We start from the raw sequence: 18026 nt of genomic DNA, 5'->3' as shown, positions 1-18026 counted from the left end.
CAACCAAAAAGACCAAAAAGAATCAGCCAAGTAGCTTAGATGACGTCGTACAGCAGGCGGAAGGGAGCTTTCCATGACACACGAGCATTTGGCCAAACCCGTTGGAAGGTGACGTCATCCATCATCATCATCATCGCTACTTTAAAGCTCCCACAACCTTTCGCTTTTCTCCTCTTTGCTATTTGCTACCAACCATCTTCTCAAATTCATACCCAATTGAAAATCTTTCCACAACTTCTCAAGTCTCAAATCATTCAAGATGCCTCGCGCCAACGACAGCACCCACAAGATCTTTTACAAGGGTCGTTCGGAGGACTTTATCGTCTTCGTCGATGACCTCAATACCCTGCAGAAGTGGAAGGGTGACCGTAGCGTCCCATTGACTGATGTGCTGAATGGGTGGAAGATCTTCGTAACTCACGGGTGAGTCTTGGGTCTTGGTCTTTATCGTCTGTCTGTGTGCAGGTTGTCTAACATTCGTATGTATCAGACACGGCGCTCAAGGCGTTCTCGACAGCGCTAGCAAGAATGCTCTGGAGAATGAGTTTGGTACCTCTGATGATGACGATTGCATGGTGAAGATCCTGGAGGGCGGCGAGTACCAGACCAGCACGGTTCGTTCTTACTCGTTACTTCTGGGTCGTATTGTTCTTGATATACTGACTTTGTTTGATATAGGGACGTGAGCGTGAAGGTAACAAGAACGTCTCCATGGGCTCCCTTGGTGTTACCCGGTAAATGAACCAATCGTGTCAGAACCGATTGAACTCATGAACCATGCGATAATGGCCGCTTCCTTTGTCCCTCCCCTTTCTCGGTATCCACGAAGATGTACCTCCCCGTTTCTCTTCTATGACCTCGGCGTCGCTGGCTCATGGTTCACGGTTCATGAAAATCTATCTCCTGGGTCTGTGGCAGTAGAGTGTCGACCAGGGCTCTACAAGGAGAGATTTTGATATTTCGGGAAAGGTGTTTCCGGGCTGTATTTGCATTAGTTAGCAGTGGCAGGCTTCCATACCTGATATCATGAAATCACGAGAGTACGAGCAATCTAAACTCGTCATACAAATACCATACGTTTTGAATGAATAATTGATCTTCAGTATGTTCAGTCTAATGTGTAGCTTAGCAATGCATTCATATTATGGGCTGGCATATCAAAACGAATTGGATGGAGCCTTGACATGGATAACGGCCACGATCTAGGGTATATAGCAATGAAAGCTCTTTCAAGCGCCAAATAAACAAGCAAAATATTCACTAAAGGAAACCCCAAAATCAAATCTCAGAAGCAACGAACCCCGCCTCGGCCCGCCGCTTAACAACCCAAGCACCTAACTCAGCCCAAACAGCCTCCTTCTCCGCGATACTCATCCCCGCCGCAAGTCCACTCGTAGTCGTAGCCACAAAAACAGGCGCACCAGCCCAATCACTCCCATCCGTACACCCCATATTCTCCCCCTCATCCTGCCATCCATACTGAAACTCCTCCTTCCGAATCGCCCGTCCATGCCGCACACGCCAGACAGCCTCCCAAATCCCCTTCCCGACAAGACACACAGCCTGCGGCCGTTGCACGGCAACTTTAGCTTCAAGGACGGGCACGCCCGCGTCCATCTCGGCTTTGCTGAGCATGCTTGCGTCCCGGGAGGGTCGCTCCACGATGTTCGTGTTACCCACGTTGTAGAGCGCTGGGAGCTTGTATGTGTCTGAGGGCGGGTGGCGGATGGTGGTTATACCGGAGGAATGGAGGAGTTTCCAGTATAGGTTTGATGGGTGGGCGTAGGCGAATCCCGTTGTTCCGGTTAGGATGCCTGGGTTCACGCCGACGAGGAGGAGGGTTAGGTTTGCGGGGATGGTGTCTCGGAGGAGGGAGTCTGCGGCGGTTGGGGGGTACGTTGGAGGGGGCTTTCGTCGGCGAGGGGACTTTTGAGGGGAGGTTGCTCGAGATTGTGGGATGGTGGATGAGGAGCGTGAGCGGGTTATGGTTGTAGGTCTGACTGTTTTCGGGATGGTTCTCTCCACTTTCGGTCTTTTGGGACTGGCGGTGGCACTGCGTGTTTGTCTTCTATGGAATGGGACATTTTGCAGATCGTTTGTTGTAGCTTCTCGTTTGGGTTCGAGAGCATCGAGGTCCCTTTTTAGTGGACTGGCTGGCCTGTTGGTGGTTCCGGGGGCCAAGCTGTTTGTGAGAAGGAAACGATTCAGTTTGCCATGGAAGCTGGTAATTCTGTCGACCGAGATATTTTCTGCGACTGGAGGATCTGGAGTGCCACCATGCTCTTGTGGAGGCTCATCATGTTGGATGTTGGTTGAGGGCATCTTGGCCGAGTCAGTGTATATATGTGCTGGCTTCAGATGTGATCGTTAGTCTGACTCTTTGCCGCCCGGTAGTGGACTTCAGTCCATCGGTTGGTCCCGAGTGACTTGCAAAGCCTAGAGAAAGGTAGCTCTTGTTGTTCGAATTAGTACAGATGACTGGTCTCAAGAGCTTTCCTTGGAATCTGGTCGAAGCATGGTCGAAGCATGGTCGAAGCAGATCACGTGGTTTACTAAGCCTCATTCATCAGGCGCCAAAATGACATTCTAACCTAGAGCTGCTAGCACAATAGCCCGTCGATCAGGTCACATCTGATTATTTATTAGCCTGAAAGCGAAGACTCGGAGATTGAAAGACAATTTTAACAAAGTCTCTGGTTTTTTAGAAGAAATGGCCGTTTGCTGAATATTTGGGCGTGGCAAGCAAGTCAGAGCCCCGGATTCAGGTGTGGATGTATACAGCGGGAAGCATCAGCGGCCCGATCCTACGCAGAACTTCAAACTAGACGGGAGAAAGGTATATGCAGAGGGTATATGATATTATACTGTATTAACTATGTACATGATCTGCGTCCAATGTAATCAATACACTGGACCGATTCGAAAGGCTAAGCTTTGAGTACACTCGACCGCTTGGGCAATGTCCATGGTTCCGGACAAACGATCTATACGAATGGTCAGCAAGTGGCTCGTGAGTGTTTATACTGATATTTTCAACATACCTCGCCTTCACTGAAAGCCCAAAAATACACCCCGATGCCAATCAGATAATACAACGCGGGATCGGTCCCTTGGTAGAGCAGGGCTGCGAATAGAGCGCTGAGAGGGTATACGACAAGTCGGAGTTCGATGCTGCGATGCGGTAATGATCCGGCTAATGGTCGTAGAGGCCACTCCCAGGCCAAACCAATGAGACCCATGACTAGATTGAGGGTCTGTAGGACTGGAATCGGTGAAACGGCGGCATCAAGGTTCTTTGAAATAAAGTCCCAAAAGACCTTTGGCCAGATGAAGCCCTCGATCGCGCCTGCAATTTGATCTATGAGCAGGTGTAAGCGTTAGCTGCGCCGTTTGAATGATGTTGAGATTTTAGAGATAAACATACAGGCCGAGGCCGTCAGGATAATTAATCGCGCCCAGTGGTTTTTGATGAGCCTGCCCATCTTTTTGGATTATTGGATTCAGAGGCAATAGCCTGTATATCGGATGGATCTCTCGGCCAGCGACAGATTCCAAGTTTCGCACGGCAGTCGCTTGCGGTTAGCGACGCCGGTGAATTTCTGTTCAAGTCGCTCGTATATGACGGCGATTAGAGCAATGCGATGGAGGAGAGTAGGCTTTACGACCTGCCCATCAAGCCGAATCTCTACCAGTCGATCCCAAGAGAGTAGACGGAGGGTTGGCAGAGCGACGGCGAGGGGAAATTCGGACAGAGTCTTATCGCAGAAGCATGATTGAAATGCCTTTGGAGGAAAAAGTTCGTGGAATGGGTTGAGGTACGTTCCGCACCTGCAGGCGGGGGTCGAGTATAAGAATTCTATACTTAGACACCCAAAGTCGTAAAGATTCATGGAAGCGAGCTACCCATGCGACAGGATTGTGACGCTTGGGCGCTTTGGCACCCAAAAAAGGTCACTAGGTACAAGGGTATAATGGGATAATCCACTGTATGGCGGCATATCGAGGCGAGTGCTTCGTTGAGCTAGCTATCTCATCTGTGATCCGCACGGATGCAGTTAAGCGCCGACAGCCAATGAGTATTCCTAGATGTGCATGGCGGGGAGCAAAGACTGGACGTTCCCCTCTTTCCCCCGTGTGCTGAAGAGTGCACGTCCGCGGTGTGATTGGCTGACTGGGGATGTGACGGAGCGGATCGCCCTGATGGTCGAGGGCAAATCAGCGTCCACAACGCACCCGCTTGGCGTGACGAGATGCCGAGATGCAGCTTGTAGCACGCGCTTCCAGGGTTTTGCTCGTTCCTGGAGGGGGGTCTGACCCGTTTCACGCACAATTCGAATTGTTGTGGCGAGTGGCTGGGGATGGTTTCTGCGCGTTTCCAGGACGATGTCTTGGGAGTAAATGATAATTGTTTATGGTTCTATTGTGCCCGAGACAAGGGGATGTTTACAACCCGATGTCAGATGATCGCGCAAGCCTTGACTCTCTGTTATACAGTCTCCGAATCCTCCCATGAATGACTCCAATGTCCTGCACGCCTGGCCCGGTTGTGGCGTACAACGTTCAAGACAAGCAGAGAGGAGAAAGTTGTGATGGTCGATGTGATATGCAGTTGCCAAGTGGGCCCAGATTCCCTCTTTAGGGCTGTAAGCAGCTCGAGATAGCGGCACAAGTTGCACCGCACCCTTCCCCCCGCTAGCCATTTTACATGCTATATTTGGGATATTCGAGATGTCATTTCGGACGAGGCTACCAAGACGAGGCTACTTAGACTGGAGTGAAATGTCCGGCCCGAGTGACAGGCATGTTCACCCACGAATGGAAAAGGGCTGCTAGGACTGGGGGCACTGGTGTGACGAATGCAAGCGCTTGCAGAATGCATTCTATAGGCTGATTTACCAGTGACATTCTGCCTTAGCTTCAGTTACCGCTGACCACTCGCCAGCCTTCTCATCTATCCAATTGTCGGACGCTTTCCCGGATGGAGTTTGTAAAAAAGTCAAAGTCCTCGACGCCTTGCTCCACCCTTCTCACCACTATCTTGCCATGTGGAAGACCGGGGGATTATTATTAGTTCCAAAAGAACATGCTTCTTTTGATTCTATTTGAATTCGGTTTCAAAACTGGGGAATGGGGACTGGCAATTGAACCTAGAGGAATCTCAATGGCAATCGAGGACTATTAGCTACAACAGTATAAACCCCCCGCGGTTGATAAAACTCCAGTCAAGCAGGAACACCCACTCAATCTTATGATCTTTTCGTATCCCAACCACGCCAGCTAAGATCCTTGCGGCAAACCATAGTTCTAAAAAAAGGATATAGCCAAGCGAGCCTAGTGAAAGTGAGGTAATACTTGACGAGAGCTCGAGAGCTCGAGATCCTCTGGATAAGAGAAGACGGTGTAGGAAAGGATCCCGCCCCAGACTATTTAGAAGGTTTTTTGCCAGCATTGCCAATGAAAACCTATCACCTATCACATCCGAGAAGCGATCATTGCGCTCGTAGAGAACCAGAGGGAATCGAAAAGCACGGACTTGGGGTTGAGTTCATTGGACTAGCCTGGTCGGGTTCATTTTCGGGCTTTCGATTGTTGTGGCCGCTAGAAGCGATGTAATTATAGATCGGCCCCCTCCCTCACACCCCTGCAGCTAAAACCACAACGCTGGGAATCTTTGAACCTCCCTCCAGCCTTCGGTTTTGTCTTTAGCCATCGCACTGCATACTAATCGTGTTCGGAAAGTTCTTGCTGGTTCACCTCAACCTTGCGCTCTGGGAATAGCGACATCTTGAGTTTGTGCAACGACATCAGGTCTCTCCACCGTCAGAGATCGGGCTTCGAGGATTGTTGAACGATCGCATTGTATCTATTGTACTCTAAGAGTCTGCATCAAGTCTGTGACTGTTCACCAAACGTGAGCTGTGACCTTCTAGGTCAACCTTGAATCCCCCGGTCGGCGGGGTAGGCTGTGGTCGAGAATCCAAGTTCATGGAGAGAAAAAGACGCCAACGACCTATTCATTCCTCGCAACTTAAAAGGTTCAACTGATATTTCAGCCCCGGAGTCTTTCTCACGACTAGACCTGTGATCCTTTAAGGATCTCGGTCCCCTACTCAAAAGTTCGGGTTGCTGGCCAACCTTTGCTCGTCGTTCCTTTAATCAAAGCCCTCGCCACAAAGATTGTCGCTGGTCGACATCGCTAAATTCTCAAGACGACAATATGGTCGCAACTAATGAATCTTGGCTCAAACGGGCCGATTTGACTCCATCCAAATTGCTGTTCTATGCCTCCTTTTGGGCGATACATATTGGTATTTTCGCGCTCGGATGGTATGAGTGAAATCCCCCAGATGAATCCTATTATAGCTAATAACATTCACATAGGTATCTTCAAGCAATAAACACCAAACTAGCCGGGTTGAACGTCCTTAGGTACTCCGTTTGGATCTCCAGAGGTGCTGGTCTCGTCCTCTCTGTTGACGCAACTTTGATCCTTCTTCCCATGTGCCGGAATGTTCTCCGCTGGCTTCGACCTCAGATCAGATGGCTACCGCTTGATGAATCTGCATGGTTCCATCGCCAGATAGCCTATGCTCTTGTGGTATTTTCTGCAGTGCACACTAGCGCACATTACGTCAAGTAAGTCCCGAGGACGGTCTATTTAGACCAAGTCGAATGGCCGTGCTAATCATGTCATAGCTTCTACAATGTCGAAAAAAACCAGATTCGCCCGGAACTGGCTGTGCAAATCCACTATACCCAGGCTGGTGGAATTACAGGACACGTTATGCTATTATGCATGCTCTTGATGTATACGACGGCCCATCGCCGCATTCGACAGCAGTCGTATGAGACCTTCTGGTACACACACCACTTGTTCGTGCCGTTCTTGTTGGCTCTCTATACCCATGCTACGGGATGCTTTGTCCGAGACACGACCGACCCATTCTCCCCTTTCGCAGGAAGTCAGTTCTGGGACCACTGTCTCGGCTATGAAGGATGGCGATGGGAACTTCTTGCAGCTGCCTTTTATCTCTCTGAGCGGTTGTATCGCGAGATTCGATCTCGTCGAGAGACCGAGATCACCAAAGTGATCCGTCATCCATACGGTACGATTTCCATTCCTTGCCATGCCGAGAACGATGCATGCTGATTATATTGATAGATGCCATGGAGATCCAATTCCGCAAGCCCAGCATGAAGTACAAACCCGGCCAGTGGCTTTTCCTCCAGGTACCCGACGTGTCCAGCAATCAGTGGCATCCATTCACAATCACTTCTTGTCCGTTCGACCCGTACATTAGCGTTCACGTCCGTCAAGTTGGCGACTTTACTCGTGCCCTTGGAGACGCTCTCGGTTGCGGTCCCGCACAAGCAAAGGATCTCGAAGGTCTCGACCCCCTTGGCATGTACGAGGTTGCCTTGCAGAACGGACAGACGATGCCTAAACTACGAATTGACGGCCCCTACGGTGCCCCGGCAGAGGACGTCTTTGAAAATGAAATTGCCGTGCTCATCGGAACCGGCATTGGTGTCACGCCGTGGGCTTCAATCTTGAAGAATATCTGGCATCTACGCTCTAGTCCGAATCCTCCTCGTCGTCTTAAACGTGTTGAGTTTATCTGGATCTGCAAGGATACTACATCCTTTGAATGGTTCCAAGCTCTCCTGTCTTCCCTCGAAGCACAATCCGCCAACGCGGCTGCTTATCAGGGTAGCACCGAGTTCTTGCGTATCCATACCTATCTCACACAGCGACTCGACGATGACACTGCTGCGAATATCTACCTCAACACCGTTGGCCAAGCTCTAGATCCACTCACTGAATTAAAGGCCCAGACGAACTTTGGCCGACCGGATTTCAAGCGCCTGTTCACTGCTATGCGTCTCGGCTTGCTGAACCAGACTTATATCCAAGGTCTTCAGTCGGCTTCTACCACGGAGGTTGGTGTGTATTTCTGTGGACCCAATACGGCGGCCCGGCAGATTAACGATGCAGCCCAGTATGCATCGACCAAGGCAGTTCGTTTCAAGTTCTGGAAGGAACATTTTTAGTTTTCAGTTTTGTTTTCCAACTGGCGATGTTGCACCTCCCCATCGCATATGAAATTATGAGTGACGAATCTCTCTGTTGCTGTTCATTTTCTGTTTTGTTTAGTGGAGAGCCTCTACGTATATTTGAGTTATACATACGTTGGACCGGCCGGATGCCCTGTACTATAGTTGATGACCACTGCACAGTTTTTGAAATCAATAAATTCAATTTAGTGGAATGATTATCATAGCCGGGCTGACGTGAGATGCGGTCCGGCGAGCCCTGAGAGTTAGGTCATTGCTAGGGCTCCCTCATTCCACCCGCACACCCTCAACCTCCTCTTCCAATGCCTTCAGCCAGGCATCAGCCTCAACCTCAGCCTCCGCCCTCTTGACGGTCACTTCCTCCAGCTCATTGGCGATGCTCACATGGAGCCGGAGTTCCTTTTCATTAAGGATGTTGTACATCCCGCGGAGCTCGTCGAAGCCCAGAACACCTTCTTCACCGAGACGCTCAAAGGCGAGCATCACCAGCTCCTTGGACCAGGGGCAGGCGCGGAGCGCTCGGTAGAAGACGGCCTTTGCGGCCTTGATGTCCTGAGCTCGATCGAGCTCAAACAGGATGTACAACTTCCAGACAGTGATGTTTGCAGATGCACTGTCATCGCCAGAGCTCTGGACCTCGCTCTTGCCATGGGCATGACGTGGCAAGTCCGACTGCTCACCAACGGCTCTTTCGAATGCCGCCCGCACATAGTGCACATTCCCACCCGCCCACGTCGGACGACACAGTGCCATGTAAATGGAGAACAGGTGAATGGTCACTGGTGTCTTCTGCGGGATGATGGGCGACACACTAGTTTGGGCGTCCAGCTCGTAGCGGCTCCGGAGCTGGGTTCTGACAAGAGTCATTGGATCGCGAATTCGGTCAAGCATCGAAAAGCGCGAGTCATTCCACATGAAGAGGGCCAAGAACATGGTGTTGTGGGGGAACAGTGATACGCTCTCTCGCAACAGGATCTCTAGCTGGCTTGGCCGGAATTGCCTCTTCTGACTGACGTGGAGGTAAATGATCCTGCCACGTGCCTGATGCAGTAGTTCGGTGGCAAAAGCCTTGAACTTGTCCTGCTCAGGTGGTAGGTTCCCCAAGCTCAACGTTGCGGAAACGTAAGCGTCGAGGGGCCCATCCAGTGACTTGTCAGAGATATACCGGGCGAGGGCAATGCAATCCGTGTAAGCCAGGTAGAGATGTAAGTGAGCGTTGGCGAGTGCTTGCTGAGCGGCTTGTTGCAGGTACTATAAAGATTTGTTAGCAATCTCACTTGAATTCCAATTAGTAAGAGGACTTACCCTTTTCAGCTTGATCTCTTCAAAAGGGCCGTATTCCTTGGAATCAGTCACAGCATGGAATGCTGTCAGGTCAACCTCTCCCTTTAGGATAGAATACAGCAGAAAAGAGCATCTTGCGAAGTCGCCCTGCTCAAGCATTTCCCAGGCCCACGTGCTCCACAGAAGACCACACTCCAGTTTCGAGAAGCCCGCATGGTTGATAGTCGCGGACCATGCGTTAAAGGCGGACTTGTGTGCGCCTGACCGGCACTGCATCAAAGCAAAGCTATTGTAAAGCTTGACACTGGAACGGCGGGTTTTCAACAAGCGTTTTGCGAATTCCGCTGCTGCTTTGCGGTCGCAAGCGAATTCCACAGCCAGGGCATACTCGGCAAACTCATCATCTTGGTCAAAATGTCCAGCCAAAGATTGCAAGGTCCGCCGCACCCATTCGGTATCGAGAGGGTGTGACTTGCCAACTGTGGCGGTCTGCCATGATCGAAGAGAGTAAAACCAGTTTTCGGGAGCAAACAAGGTGTTCGTAGTGTGTAAGAAGTCGATGACCGGGAATGAGAATGGCGAAATGGAAGTTTGCAAGTCGTCAGTCTCAGGCGGGAGCCAGTCGGAGAGCTGCGGTTGTGCGGTGTCCATGGCCTCATTTCTCAAAAAGTTGTCGCCGCTCCAGAATCGAGTGCCCTGGGAACCTGAAGGCCTAGTCAGAGGTGGCAAGTGGCAGAAGTACAAGAAGGCATTGACCATATCTCCGGATACAGCCGTGGGCCAAAACGGAGGCAGGATTTCAAGGAAGTCAGGTGCGAGAACAACCGAGTACGCAGTGTCCACATCGGTTCCGTGGTTGTCCAAACTTCGGGCTGGCATCTTGAGATTCTGAATGCGATTTCTCTCAGAGTTTGCCCAAGATGGGAAGACGGATGGAAGGTCGATATGGGCATCAAGTTCACGAGTGACGGGATCGGGCATGGTGTTCTTCTCACTTCGCCAGCCTTCTCCGCCAAACTCGCCCAAACGCGCGACTTCAGAATCCCAAAATTCGCTAAATTGCTGGAGAGCCGTATCGCGCTGCCCTTCAAGGTGAGGGTCAGGTCGGAAGAAAACGAATTCAAGTACAGCCTGCCATAAACCAACTGCAAGTTCGGTGTAGCCAGCTTCGCGAAGCAAAAGGGTTAGACGCAAAAGCAGGTAGCACTGAACCTGAGAGTGGCGCGAAGCATTCGGAGCAGCGTCAAGCCGTTTCATGCACTCAATCAAGAGCGATCTGTGCTTGTTTAGGGAAAAGTCTTGGAAGTCCGTTTGTTGAAGATCCATAAACTTCAACTGAAGAGCAGTGGACTCGGGATTCTTGTCCAAGGTCTTGCGCCACTCGTCCCAAAGCTTTTCCTTGTCCCAGAGCTGGCCACCTTCTCGAAGACGACCGAGCAACAGCAGGTCTGTCTGAACATTGCTGCCACATTTGGCCAGGGCCATGTCGTATAGGGAGAGTTTCATATCGGCCAGGTTCACGCGTTCTGCGGATGTCAGGAGACGATCATCTTCATAACCAAGAATTAGAGCATTCTGATGGTCAATGAGCTCAAGCCATGTTGAGACATCTTCAGGGTTGGAGCTCAAGGATGACCAAAGCTCTGCATTGTATGCTCGGCGGTCCTCATCAATCCTAACATGACGAGCATCGTATTGGCTGTCCTGGTCAGTGACTAGTTCCATTCCCTTCGGAAGAACGTCTTCGATCTTTGCTTTGCCATGGATAGAGCGGTAGGCAAGACGGTCATCGTCGGAATCGCCCGAATAGTCGGTATCAAACCCAGGCTGCCTCTCAGTAGGCAGACCAAGGGGAATGGAATCGTCATTCAATTCCTCAGCAGAGAGAGCACTGGCATCCCGTTGGAGGCGGTAGATTTGTGTCGTCTTCTTTACAGGCCCTGACAGAGGTCCGGCAAACTTGCGCTTTCCAGACGCGGTGTTGTTGTCGCGTAGGATGATCAGGTCCCTTTCCGGCTCCTCTTGATCGATTACCAAATTAGGCGGCAGCCCCAGAACCTGCCCTGAGCCAATTCGACGGTAGGAGGGAACGGCATAGCGATGCGCGGTTCCATATTTGAAGACAGAGCGGTCGCCCTCTCTATCGACGACGAAAAGTTGATCATCGGTCAATTGAGAAAGCTCGTTGGATACATCTTCGGCAACTGGTGGGTGTGACCGATCCTGGTCAACGCTAGTGTGGCGACGTGACTTGCGATCGCGAGTTATCTCATGTTCACGGGAGGCTGGACGGTCTCGGAAGGGGTAGTCGCGAGTGTGACGCGTGGGTTGAGGGCGACGACTGGGAGAGCGGCGTCTGACTCTGTCTGTGGATCGCCGAGGAGAGCGGCTTTGGTGCTCATGACGGCGTTCCGTTCGAGGCCGGCGCTCAGCTTCCGAAGGAGCTGGCGGGGGCTTGAAGCTGGAGAATTTGGGGACAGGTTTTTTGTCCTTTGTCATGTGTCAAAATCTGCAAAAAATGGTGGATTAAATACAGCGTAGAACTTACTTGTGATCCCGACGACTCCATCGTCGAGGATCTTTGGTTTATCTCGTGGTTTAGGGAATAGATAGTTCGGATAAAGGTTCCTCCGGTGAGAAATGAAGGCGGTGAAGGAAGATGATAAATCTCGCAGAAAGAAGCGGTGAGGGGATGTAGAAAGCTTATCGAGATAAGGCGGTGAAGCGAAGAGTGAGTATGAGATGATGAATCCCGAAAAAGGAGGGCGGTGAAGGGATATAGAAAGCTTATCGAGATAAGGCGGTGAAGCGAAGAGTGTTGAAGGGAGGAGTACGAGATGATGAATCCCGAAAAAGGGGGGCGGTGAAGGAGGCTGTCAGGATTCTGGCAGAAAAGAATCTCCGTGCAGCTAGGGCGGTGAGGGAGGAGGCTGAGGGGAGCTCGGAAAAAAGAAGTTCCGATTGAGGAAGGCGGTCGGAACGGGTCCGACAGAAAAAAAAGTTGAAGGTCCACCACCCGACCAGAAACTTGAGCGCGAAGCAATCAACACGTCTGGGCACTCTAGCGATGGCTCACGGTGGTCTGTGTTGAAAAACTTGCAGATAAATACCCCCTTCCACCATGGCTTCCTCCCTCGCCGCGCAGCTGTCGCAAATTGCGGCCAAGTCGACCCACGAACTTGACCTCAAAAAGCAACGGGTCTCCCATTCACAATCGTTAATTTTCGACCGCAAGGTTGCCTCTACGCAAGACTTTGATACTATCTACGATATTTGCTTTGATGGCTTCAGAGAACTTTGTTCTCTTGATGCCCGATTTGAGGAGTTCGGGCGCTCTATCTTCAGCGAGCAGAGCAAGGCCGAAGATCGAACGCAATTGAGTAGCTCACAGAATAAGGAGCTCGATGCTGTGATTGAATCCTTCCTCGCTCTTGTCGGAGGGCGATTGCAGTTGAGTCCTGCAGTCAAGGCTGTCGACTGGTTGGTCAGACGTTTTAGGTACGACATGGACCGGTGATCATGCAGTCAAAGATCTAGCTAACCTCCATACTAGGGTTCATGAATATAACACGGCTTGCATCCTACTGACCTTCCTTCCTTATCACACTACTCCTCTGTTCCTCAACCTGCTCTCAATCTTGCCGAACGATTTGACCCCCACATTCAAAGTCCTCTACCCATATAAGACTGGTCTCATTAATCCACCCCGGCATCCGATTGTGCACAGCGCTACCACGAACAAAGCGTTCTTCGCTGCACTGAATGAATATGTCCTAAAAGCTTGCCACCAAGAGGCACAAAGCCATGCTTTGCTGTCCTTCTGGGCCGGTATCATTACGGAGGCTGTGGCAGGTATGTTGGATAGCGCTCGATCTGGTCGCAGAGAAGCCGAGAAGCAGAAACATGAGGATATTCTTATTCGGGTTCTGCCGCTTCTAAGCCGAGCTTTCACATTGAAGAAAGTCTCTGAGCTGATCGTCAGTTGCTATATGATTTCTGTCGTGCTAGCTCAAAAAGCTTCACTGACCGATGATGTCCTGGATGGCTTGATGGAGAGTGTGGTCACCTCTTGGACAGAAGAGACCCTCAGTTCCGGTCTCATCTGCCTATCGGTCTTGGCACAGCAAAAATCATCTGCCAGTCTTTCTAGGAAGGTCTTCAAAGCCATCATACGGCTCGAGCGCCCCATGCCGCAATTGTCCGAGGTCACGACTCAGTATCAGACTTCCAAGCTTTTGCTTGGCCTTGTTGCAGGCTGTGTTAGCAATCTTGACAAGCAAAAAGACAATGTTCGCCTCGCACTTCTTTCGTCCATCTTCGAGTCTACTGTGTTGCAAGGTGATGATATCCAAGCCGCTATGGGCCTCGTCTTGAAGGCGGCAAGCGACTCGGAGGAAGCTCGTGGCATGTCTCTTGATGTTCAAACTCAACTCGCTGAACTCGTTCAGGGATTCAGTCGGTCTAGCTCCCTGCAACCGATTTTCCAGAAAACCTTGGCTGAGGCATCTCTTAACATTCCTGCACTTGAGCACAACCTACAAACTGTGGTCGAGGCTCCCGTGCCAACCCCGGCTATTGAAGATGTGGATATGGAAGATGTTGGCGATGACAATCTGGACAACTTTACCCCCGCCCTTGAGTCTCTGATTAATGAATCCCTGTTCCCAACATCCTTCCTCAGCAAGCAGCACATCCCTGAGTTCGAGAACCTTGTGCAGGTCTTCGCTCTGGCTGGAGATTCACAGGCCAGAATCGAACAGTTCACCAACCTCCCGATCCTGGGCAAGAACAGCGCCACAAAGGGTCCCCAGTTCATCTCATTCTTCATTCGTGTCATTTCCGGTCCCTTCCCCATCGGTATCAAGGTTGCTGCATTGAACATTCTCTCCTCTGTTCTTGCATCGACATCGGGTGAACTCGACCCTCAGGCGCTACTGCCTTTCCTGGTCGTTGGCCTTGCAGATCCATCAGAACGCATCCGCCGTGAAGCTGCTGGAGTTCTGGCCATCCTTGGTTCTTTGTACAAGAATAAGAAAATGCTAGATGCGATCAAGCCCTGGGCCTCTGATGTTATCTATGGCAAGGGCAAGGGATCTACCGGCATCCAGTGGCTACCTTCGTCCGATGTATACAAGGTCCTGGAACACGCCATTCTCCCCGCCCTCGAGGAGTATATTCTTGATCCCAACCATATCGGCAAGGTTATCGACGCCACCCTCCGAGGAACCGTTCTCTCAGAGGGCTCGGGCGCCCAGGAGTTGAAGAAGTCTCTCCGGACAAGTCTCTTTACCTTCCTTTGTTCGCATGTTATCGGCATGCCGGTCTTCTCGCCCAAGTTCACTTTGCTGCGCATTCTCAACAATGTCAAGAAGGTCTCAGGTACTAACCGCACGAAGGAGCTTCTTCCCTTGCTCGAATATTGGCGTGACCTCAGCCAGTCAGAGGTTGATGATCTCTGTGCTAAGGAGCGCTTGTCCACTGCCGACAGTGAAGGCCAAATTGTCGCCATCGTTGCTTCTAGGAACGAGGGTGCTTTTGAAATTCTCCTGTCTAACATCGCCCCCCGCGCAAAATCTCTTAGAACTTCGTTCGTGGTGGCCGTGTTTGATCGGATGAAGGACATCTGGCCCAAGGCTGCGGAACCAGACCAATTGGCCGCCGCTCAAAAGCTGCTGGATGTTTCTCTTGGCTTGTCTACCGGCGAAACCTCCATGGCGGACTATTGTCGGGATGTTCTGCGCAGTGTTGAGCTTTCTGGGGCTATCCTCGCAAACTTCGTTAAGAAGATCCCCGTCTCTCTCACTGACATTGAATCTCTGGGACCTGCCCCCAAGCGCCGACGCACAAGCCAGAATAACATGGTTGCTATGACTGTTAAGGATGAGGCGGAGCTGAGCAAGCTCATGGACAAGATGACTTTCATCCTTGAAGTTATTGACAGCTCGAACCCAGGCTCTCACCCCGAGCTGGCTGATGGCCTCTTCCAGACACTTGCCGCCCTCCACCACTTCAAATCCCAGATCCAGTCCGGCATGAGCTATCTCCTGAGTTTGACCTTGGGAAGTCTCTTGGCTATTGTTAACACTTCCAAGGGATCTCCTAAGCCCTTGTTCGATACCTCGGTTATTCGTGCCGACCTGGTTGTGGATTGTGTGCGGACTACCGACAGCCCCCAGGTCCAGAATGCTGCTCTTCTGCTTGTGGCTGGTTTGTCTGTCATCGCCCCCGAGCTTGTTCTCCACAGCGTGATGCCCATCTTCACTTTCATGGGATCCAGTGTTCTTCGAAAGGACGATGACTATTCAGTTGCTGTTATCGACCAGACTATCGATCAGGTTGTTCCTGCCCTTATCCAGTCCCTTCGCAACCAGAAGCGCGATATCGTTTCGGGAACTTCTGAGCTTCTGCTCAGCTTCACTGCGGCCTTCGAGCACATTCCATCCCACCGCCGCCTCCGCCTCTTCCACGCTTTGATCACCAAGCTTGGCACCCAGGACTTCTTGTTCGCTGTCCTCGCCATGCTGGCCAACCGTTATGCCACAGACAAGGATGTTCTTACCTTGATGACTGGTGTTGCCTCAGATACCACTCCAGTTGTAGAGTTGACAACTTACAGCAAGTATTTGAACCTTGTCATCGACGCGTTGAAGCCTAAGCCGGGTATCTCCAAGGTCCTCCTTGGCATTGGTAGCGACGATGGACGCGACCCCCAGAAGGTTGCCGTCGATCTGCTCCGTGATCTCGCTCACTTGCTGAAGCATTCGTCCCTGAAAGCCAAGCTGGAAGCCGCATTCGAGACCGAGAATGAGGTTGCCGATCAAGTTCGTGCTTGCTTCTCTCGGGTTCTGGAACAGGTCCTGGGCATTGGCGAGTCTGTGCAGAGCATGAAGCCTGTTAGCCAGGCTTGTGGTGAGGTTTTGGGCTCTCTGTTCGGCACATTGTCTCTCGTCGACTTCCTCGATACCATTGAAGTGCTTCTCGAAGGACCCAATGATGATCTCCGACGCAAGGTGCTTCGGCTATTGGAGAACCGTCTCCGTCAAACCCCTGAGAGGGATAGCGAATCCCAGATCCGCGTGCTCGACTTCCTGCCCACCTTGGTCACTATTGTTAAATCCTCTCCAGATTCGCTACTCAAGCATGCCGCTGTTGCCTGCATTGACCGTATCACTGAGAAGTATGGTCGGAAGGACCCGTCCAAGGTCATCCCTGCAGCCCAGGTTGTTGCCAGTGCATCCTGCCTTGGCCAGGATGATGAGCGTATCCGCATCATGGGTGTTCTGTGCCTCGCATCCATGGCTGAGGTTCTGGGTCAAGCTATGATCCCGGCTCTTCCGGACGCGATGAGCCGCTCTCTAGAGCTGCTGGAGCTGAGCTTGACCCCCGACAGGGAGAACTCGCGCCTCCACGATGCTGTCTTCTCGCTGTTCTCCGCTCTGCTTGTCAACCTGCCATTCATGATCTCAGCCGGTCACCTGGACAAGATTTTGCGTCTTGCATTCAAGTCTACCGAGGCAGACCTTGAGGATAGCTCTGACGACAGCCGTTTGGAGACTCTTCGCCTGATGGCCTCTCGCAAGATGGACCTCGCCGCTACCCTTGGCGCTATCGATCGCAACTGGCACTATGCTGTTGAGACTGGTTCCACCGCTGTCAACGAGATTCTGGAGGTTCTCGCGCTTGCCGTCGAGAAGAACCCCAAGTCGGCAGTTGTCAAGAATGTCAACGTTCTGTCGAAGATTCTCTTCAATGCTTTCGACCTGCGCCGGGAGCAGGTCAGTCTTGGTGACGCAACCGACTTCGACGCCTCCGACCTTGACGAGGCTGAGAGTGCTCTGAACGATGTCACCATCAAGATGATCTACAAGCTTAATGACAGCACCTTCCGCCCGCTCTTCATCAGATTCGTTGAATGGGCAACCACAGGTGTGTCCAAGAAGGACGAGCAAGGCCAGGTCTCTCGCCTCACCACTTTCTATACCTTCCTCCAGGTGTTCTTCGGCACCCTCCAGTCAATTGTCACCGGATATTCCAACTACATCCTGGAGAACGTCGTTGAGATTCTGGGCACGGTTGGCCCAGCCAAGACCACTAAGGCTCTTTGGCTGGCAGCTCTGCGCACACTTCGCAACTCGTTCGAACACGATCAAGATGGTAAGCCCTTTTTGGCTCGCAGTTCCTATACATCACTAACGCATTTTACAGAATTCTGGCAATCTCCCTCCCATCTGGCCAGTATCTCCGGACCTCTTATTTCACAGCTTGCCCACGCAACCACCTCCAAGACTGCTGCACTTGTTGCTGAAGAAGTCGTCCCCGCCATTACTGAGCTGGCTGTCGCTGCCGATTCTACCGATAACTACAAGGAGCTCAACATGACTCTGATGAGGTACCTTCGTCCCTCGACGGCTCCCAACGCCAAGTCCGCGGGTGGTGATAACCCCTTCACTCGTCTTGCCGCCCTCAAGGCCGAGCAGGCCCTTACTGAGCAGCTCGGTGAGGAATGGCTCGCTCTGCTTCCTGAGATGTTGCCATACATCAGCGAGCTGATGGAGGATGAGGATGAGAGTGTCGAGAGGGAAGTCCGTAAGTGGGTGAAGCAGATTGAAGGTGTGCTCGGTGAGCGACTTGATGATATGTTGACCTAGTGTCGTTTTTTGTGTGTG

The 18026-nt window shown here is 51.6% G+C and overlaps 6 protein-coding genes across 6 annotated transcripts; 3 read left to right on the top strand and 3 right to left on the bottom strand.

The window, feature by feature from the left end:
• Window positions 1-259: 259 nt before the first annotated feature.
• N7496_002214 (SBDS family protein) lies at window positions 260-738 on the top strand (the record flags this gene model as incomplete). Its single annotated transcript, XM_056695145.1, has 3 exons — window positions 260-423; window positions 491-614; window positions 679-738. The coding sequence occupies 3 exons, from the start codon at window positions 260-262 to the stop codon at window positions 736-738; spliced, it is 348 nt and encodes a 115-aa protein (XP_056557357.1).
• A 540-nt stretch (window positions 739-1278) lies between these two features.
• Window positions 1279-2322, bottom strand: N7496_002213 (mismatch-specific DNA-glycosylase; the record flags this gene model as incomplete). The annotated part of the gene is made up of 1 exon (XM_056695144.1): window positions 1279-2322. The coding sequence occupies one exon, from the start codon at window positions 2320-2322 to the stop codon at window positions 1279-1281; it is 1044 nt and encodes a 347-aa protein (XP_056557356.1).
• Window positions 2323-2927: 605 nt separating this feature from the next.
• Window positions 2928-3482, bottom strand: N7496_002212 (uncharacterized protein; the record flags this gene model as incomplete). Its single annotated transcript, XM_056695143.1, has 3 exons — window positions 2928-2984; window positions 3042-3358; window positions 3425-3482. 3 exons carry the CDS (start codon window positions 3480-3482, stop codon window positions 2928-2930), a joined length of 432 nt encoding a protein of 143 aa, XP_056557355.1.
• Window positions 3483-6217: 2735 nt separating this feature from the next.
• On the top strand, window positions 6218-8052 carry N7496_002211 (putative NADPH oxidase (NoxA); the record flags this gene model as incomplete). Its single annotated transcript, XM_056695142.1, has 4 exons — window positions 6218-6327; window positions 6382-6636; window positions 6697-7106; window positions 7163-8052. 4 exons carry the CDS (start codon window positions 6218-6220, stop codon window positions 8050-8052), a joined length of 1665 nt encoding a protein of 554 aa, XP_056557354.1.
• A 291-nt stretch (window positions 8053-8343) lies between these two features.
• On the bottom strand, window positions 8344-11929 carry N7496_002210 (uncharacterized protein; the record flags this gene model as incomplete). The annotated part of the gene is made up of 3 exons (XM_056695141.1): window positions 8344-9327; window positions 9382-11850; window positions 11909-11929. 3 exons carry the CDS (start codon window positions 11927-11929, stop codon window positions 8344-8346), a joined length of 3474 nt encoding a protein of 1157 aa, XP_056557353.1.
• Window positions 11930-12481: 552 nt separating this feature from the next.
• utp10 (snoRNA-binding rRNA-processing protein UTP10) lies at window positions 12482-18008 on the top strand (the record flags this gene model as incomplete). Its single annotated transcript, XM_056695140.1, has 3 exons — window positions 12482-12858; window positions 12914-17514; window positions 17566-18008. 3 exons carry the CDS (start codon window positions 12482-12484, stop codon window positions 18006-18008), a joined length of 5421 nt encoding a protein of 1806 aa, XP_056557352.1.
• Window positions 18009-18026: the final 18 nt, after the last annotated feature.

The sequence above is a fragment of the Penicillium cataractarum genome, assembly GCF_028827025.1.
Source record: "Penicillium cataractarum strain IBT 29864 chromosome Unknown utg000002l, whole genome shotgun sequence".
Classification (NCBI taxonomy): Eukaryota; Fungi; Ascomycota; class Eurotiomycetes; order Eurotiales; family Aspergillaceae; genus Penicillium; species Penicillium cataractarum.
This window is presented reverse-complemented; position numbering and strand designations above follow the sequence as displayed.